Source organism: Manihot esculenta, chromosome 9 (assembly GCF_001659605.2).
Source record: "Manihot esculenta cultivar AM560-2 chromosome 9, M.esculenta_v8, whole genome shotgun sequence".
NCBI lineage: Eukaryota > Viridiplantae > Streptophyta > Magnoliopsida > Malpighiales > Euphorbiaceae > Manihot > Manihot esculenta.
This window is the reverse complement of record NC_035169.2, coordinates 10,475,559-10,481,794: the sequence shown is the minus strand read 5'-3', so window position 1 is coordinate 10,481,794 and position 6,236 is coordinate 10,475,559. Positions and strand designations below refer to the sequence as shown.

At 29.3% G+C, this 6,236-nt stretch overlaps 1 protein-coding gene across 1 annotated transcript; it reads left to right on the top strand.

Annotated features, from left to right (window-relative positions):
* Positions 1 to 762: 762 nt before the first annotated feature.
* On the top strand, positions 763 to 3,881 carry LOC110623740 (splicing factor 3A subunit 2). The gene is made up of 7 exons (XM_021768760.2): positions 763 to 990; positions 1,087 to 1,256; positions 2,379 to 2,455; positions 2,560 to 2,625; positions 2,826 to 2,900; positions 2,984 to 3,058; positions 3,338 to 3,881. Exons 1-7 carry the CDS (start codon positions 839 to 841, stop codon positions 3,707 to 3,709), a joined length of 987 nt encoding a protein of 328 aa, XP_021624452.1. The 5' UTR covers positions 763 to 838; the 3' UTR covers positions 3,710 to 3,881.
* The last annotated feature ends 2,355 nt before the right edge of the window (positions 3,882 to 6,236 follow it).

The following is a 6,236-nucleotide window of genomic DNA, read 5'->3' as shown; positions in this document are numbered from 1 at the left end:
CAAAATAACAATTAGACACTATCATTGGCATGTGGATTTTTTTATTCATATATTTAAATTTGCATAGCAATCATCGAAGGAGAGCCCACAAGTCCACAAATTGTTTCCTAGTGAAAATAAATGTTGGTTTAAAATTTAGCAAGACCCATTATGGAAGGTTCCCATTTCCGGTTGGTAAAATTAGTGTGGTTTGGATTAATATTTTCGTGGGTTGAATTTAAAATTAAATAAATTAAAAATTAAAATTTTAGTATTTATAAAAATTAAATTGAATTGATTTTAATTAGAATCTGAATCGAATTGAATCGGTCTAATTCAGTTTGATTCGATTCGATTTGAATTTTTAATAAATTTTTTATTTTTAATATTTTATTTTTAATATTTTAAAATTTAATTAAAATATTTTAATCTTAATAATCAAATTTCTACATATTATTAAAAATTATATATTATTATCGCTTATTGATTTAGTTTAATTTTTTTATTAAAATCGAACCGAATCGAAATAATTAAAATTTTTAAAATTAAAAATCAAATCAAATTAAAATAAATAAAAAATTAAATCAATTTTAAATTAATTTAATTCATTCGATTTTTCGATTTGAACCGAACATCTATCATAAATTATTAAAAAATTGAAAGGATAAACAAAAAGAATGATTTCGAAATGGGCCTTGAGATTGGGATTGGACGAGGACTAGAAGGGCCTGAAAATTGGGCTCCTTTAAGATCCTTTCAGCGGAGACTTAAATATTTGACGAAGGCCGCACTCCTTATCAGTTCCCAGAGAGACGAATACAGTATACAGACAGGGAGAGAGACGAGGGAGGGATAAATCATGGACAGAGACTGGGGCTCGAAACCGGGCAGCGGTGGCGCCGCCTCGGCCCAGAATGAGGCTATTGACCGACGCGAGCGTCTTCGTCGGCTCGCACTTGAGACCATCGATCTTGCTAAGGATCCCTATTTTATGCGCAACCACCTTGGGAGGTATGTATATGCAGACCTATCTGTATCTCTATAATCTTCTTCTAGTGTTTGTTTGTTATTGACGCCATTTTTGTTCGAGTTTTGTATTTTTTGTAGCTATGAGTGTAAGCTGTGTCTGACTTTACACAACAATGAAGGGAACTATTTGGCTCACACTCAAGGGAAGCGACATCAGACCAATTTGGCCAAGAGAGCTGCTCGTGAGGCCAAGGAGGCTCCCGCTCTCCCCCAGCCCAACAAGCGCAAAGTTAACATTCGCAAAACAGGCAAGTTCCTACTTTCGTATTTTTGTTTGGATCTGTTTTCTACTGTTTTACTTCTTTAATTAGGGTTTTGACAAATAATGGGCAGTTTTGACAATTAGTGGCCATACTTACATTGGTAAAGTTTGGTTTCTATGAAATTGGTAATAAATTTCTGCTCAATTATTGTTGTTGTTGATGGTTATATTTTTGCTGGAATTTATGTGATGATGATTTGAAAGTAAATGGGCTTTATTTGACTTTGGATTTATTTAGCAGCATAGGCTGGAACCCATGAATCCAAGTTTATTTGTTGGATGGATGTCTTTGTTCATGCTATTAAGGATTAGGGTTGCATTATAGCATGTGAAAAGGAAAAATGAAGCTAGAGTTGATCATTGAAGTGGTCTTAGGTGCTTTGAGTTTGAAATTTGCTGTACAACTGGAATGGGCTTTTAGGGATTTTATGATGTTCTTCCGTTGCATGATTAGGTATAAAATTTGTCCTCTTTGGTTTTGCTTGAAGCTGGAACTGGAAGTGCTGGAATGCAATTTTTGTATGGGCTAGTAGCCAAAATCAGGATTTACTTGTTTGGTGGATTTGAATAGTATGGAGTTTTGCAATGCCTCCAAAATCAAACTGCTTTCTTGTGGCGGTTTGTATTGATGTCCTTGCTCTTTAGGCAAAATATGGTCTATATGAATTCTTTAGTAGGAACTTTGAGTTGTGCACCTTTTCCTGCATTGAGGACTAATCGCACTTGATTCCTTTAATTATTTTGTTGATTTAAACATTGTTTATATATTAATCTAAGATCAGATGAAGTTGTGGTTGATTGGTGAACTTTGTTTGGTCCTTAATATTTGAACTAACAAGTCTGAGTATATCTTTTTCCCCAAAATGAGTGTGTATGTGACTTGTTTAGAATCAAACTAGCGGAGTTCTGCTCTTAAGCCAAAATATTGTGCATATGTACTTCGAAAAGACATGTGACTTATATTTGTTGGTGTTGATTGGAACTAGTTTTTTAGTATTTTGTCTTCCATTTGTTTTAAAGAAATTTTACCATGTTCTGTGAGATACAAGGCAGCACTGTGTATCATAAACTAAAGAATGTGTCCTTTAACCTTTTGGTTCGTGTGCAGTCAAAATTGGGAGGCCCGGGTATCGGGTTACAAAGCAATTTGATCCAGAGACAAAGCAGCGATCTCTTCTCTTCCAGGTAGGTGTTTTTTTTTTTTTAAAAAAAATATTTTATCTCATTCTCTTTCTGGTTATTGAGCTGTAGAGCAGATTATGATAACAATTTTGTTATGTCCTTAACAGATTGAATATCCTGAGATAGAAGACAATACAAAGCCGAGACACCGATTTATGTCATCTTTTGAGCAGGTATGCGTTCCTCTTGGGTACTTCATTTACAATTTTTTTTAAATCATGCTTGCACTTAAATTTCAACGCACCCATGCTATTTATATACAATTTGCTTGAATCTCTTTCTGATATATATATATATATATATATATATATGTATATATAGTTTTCACTTTATTGAAATATTTATAACATGTTTTAAATTGGTTTGGATGCAGAAAGTACAGCCGTATGACAAGAGATACCAATATCTTTTATTTGCTGCTGAACCTTATGAGATCATTGCTTTCAAGGTACATTGATGGAAGTTAAATATATTCTTTTGATTTTACTACTATGGTGAGTTTAAGCAATATTTATCCTCTTGTAATTGCAGGTTCCGAGCACTGAAATTGATAAGTCCACTCCAAAGTTCTTCTCACATTGGGATCCTGACTCAAAGATGTTTACGGTTAGTCTTTTCTTTTTGCTCTACTATTTTCACTTGTTTTATTTTGATTGTTTAGCCTTGGGACTCTTCTTTTCATGTTAGAGAAGTGTTGGCTTATTCCAAGTGGTTTTATTAGTTGTGGCTTGCTAAACATGGGTTCTAGTCTTGTTTTTATTCTCCCTTTGTTTACTACAGTTCAGTTCCTACCAAATTAGTTTCTACTCTGGTTTCTTTGAGGATAATGAGAGCATATTCTATTTACCGTCGATCTCTGACTTGAAATGTTTACCTTGCATGCAGTTGCAGTTATATTTCAAAACCAAGCCTCCAGAGGCAAACAAACCTCAATCTGCGCCTGCAGCAAATGGCACAGGAGCTCCTGGTGTCCCACCGAGGTCTTTGCCACCACCTCCCCAAGCTCCACCTCCTCCACCACCTCCATCACAAGGACTACCAGCAGGATCTAGACCACCTCCGCCACCAATGCCTGGATCATTACCCCCTCCTCCACCTCCCATGACAAATGGTCCTAGGCCTATGCCTCCAGGGGGAACTCCACCTGCTCCACCACCTCCGCCTGGTGGCAGTGGAACAATGGCAAATTTCACTCCCGGTGCTCAGGTGGGTAGGCCTCCAATGCCTCCACCAAGCTTTTCTAGCCAGCAGATGTAGGACCAGGCTGAAGATGTTTGGCAGTGGGATAGGTCATATAGCCCTTCTGAGTGTTTGCAAGAATGTTGTTCTAGTGTCTGAGAACATCCTGCGGATGGATGATAATCTGTGATAAATTTAAAAGATTTAGTTTTATTATTTAAAATTTAATATTTAAAATTTTGAATATAAATATGAAAATGTTTAAATTCTTTTATTTAATGGACTTTTAATAATAATTCACAAGGCCTGATCTGTGGTTTAAAAATTTTTTAGTTGGGTGAAATTGAGGCAAAATATGAAAAAGATAATTTTATGCCAAAGATTTTAGACTTACTGAAAATTTATAAATTTTAGATATTTTTGTTAATAGGCCTAAATGTTAAAAAGGATGCTAGAATAAAATATTGAGAAAATTAATTTTTAGTTTATGAGAAATAGTATAATTAATAGATATTTTTTTATTTTTAAAATTTAATATTTTTGTTTTTAAGATTTAATTTTATTAAAATTTAAAGTAACTTTTTTAAAATTTTTTTATTAAGTTAATAATTTTTATTTATTTAAAAAATAAATATAATTTTAAAAATATTTTTATTAATAATAAAATAAAAAATTATTATTTAATTTTTATAGTATGAAAATTTTATTATTTAGTTTTTTAAAATTAAAAAATATATTAAAATATCTATAATATTTTAAAAATTTTATTAGTTAGTTTTATATTAATTTATTATTAAATATTTTACTATTTAATTTTTATAATTTAAAAAAAAATTATTAATTAATTTATTAAATTATTAAAAAATTTACTAATTAATTCCTCTATATTAGAGATATTTTAAATTTTTTAATAATATTTAATGAGAAAAATTAACTAATAGACTTTTTAAAATATTAGAAACGTTTTAATAAATTTTTCACATGACAAGTGGTGGACAGTGAATGGAATTATAAAAATAATTTTTATTGAATTTTAATTTTTTTATTTTTAATAATTTAAATTTTATATATTTAAATTTTTATTATTTTTATTAAATTTAAATATTAAATTTATTGAAATTTTTATTTATTTTTAAGATTAAATTTGAAGATTTTTCCAATGAATTTAGTGTTGAATTTAAACAATAGAGGGATAAATATATTAACTATATAATATCTTAGGAATAAAAACGTATTTTTTCCTTCAATTCTTTGAGAGGGACATATAAATTGAGAGGAATTAAATTTCAGAAATAAAAATATTGAGTTTTAGAAAGGGTAATTCAGTCATTTTTATCTGTCACTAATGATATTAAATTAAATTTCAGAAATAAAAATATTAAGTTTTAAAAAGGATAATTCAGTCATTTTTATCTGTCACTAACGATATTTTTAATAAATGATAATTCGATTATTTTTTTATTACAAACGGCATTTTTAATAAAATATATTTAATTTTAATAAAATTAAATTTTAAAAATAAAAGTGTTGATTTAAAAATAAAAAATAAATTCATTAATTTGTTATGACTAGATAACTAAAACGTATTTTTCCGGGAATAAAGGTAAAATGGTAAATTAATTGGTCACGTAATTAGTTTAGTACTAGCCAAAATAAAAGGCTAATTACCGGTAACTCAATGAAATGAAAAAAAAATTAAAAGATTGAAAATTAAGATTATATTTTATCTGAGTAATTAAATGAAATTAAAAAAATTAAAACTACGGCAAAATAATTTAACAAAATTAAAAAAATTGAAAAACTTAAAATTAAAATTTGTAATTTGAAAATTTAGATTCAAGTAAATTTAAGTTAATTAAAATTTCTTGCATAATATTAATTTTTACCAAATTTCAATTAAGTTTAAATTTTATGCACTTTTAATTTTGATGGTTTCTTTTGTTAAATTAGTATTTCAATTTAAAAAAAGGAAAAATAAAATTAAAAAAGTGGATAAGACAAAAGATTAATTTGAAATTTTTTTTAGCACCTCATTTCCTAGCGTTTGATTTATTTTGCACTTTTAATTTTTCAGCCATTTGATTAGAATTAGTTATGGTAAGATGTCCCTTTTAATCTCAATACTTTCTTTTCTTTCTATTAATTTTTACTAATGGTAACTAAATTTAAGTTATTATTTTATTATGATTATTAAATTTCAATTTATTTTAAAAAAATTATAACATTTAAATATTTATTTGAAATAATAATTCGAGTGAGTTTTTGAAGAATTTTTTGATGAAACTTAAAATTTTTGCTACGTTAGAGAATTTCATAGATAGACTTCTACACACCGTGGGATTTCATAGTATGTGGAGTCGGAGTTTATGAAGAAGAAGGTATACAATCGATTCAAAGTCTAGACCCGCAAGCTCGGTTTGTTACTCTCCCTGCAAATCCTTATACTATCTTTCTTTCTTTTCTGCCGCTGTAAATTATTTTTTTTCTTCACCCTCTTCCTCTCCCATTTCGCTGATGATCGTATCATTACCGGCACCAACACTTGCTGTGCGGCTCCAGTGGTGCATCCTAAACCTCTGAATGTGGTGCTCTTTTTCTTGATGGT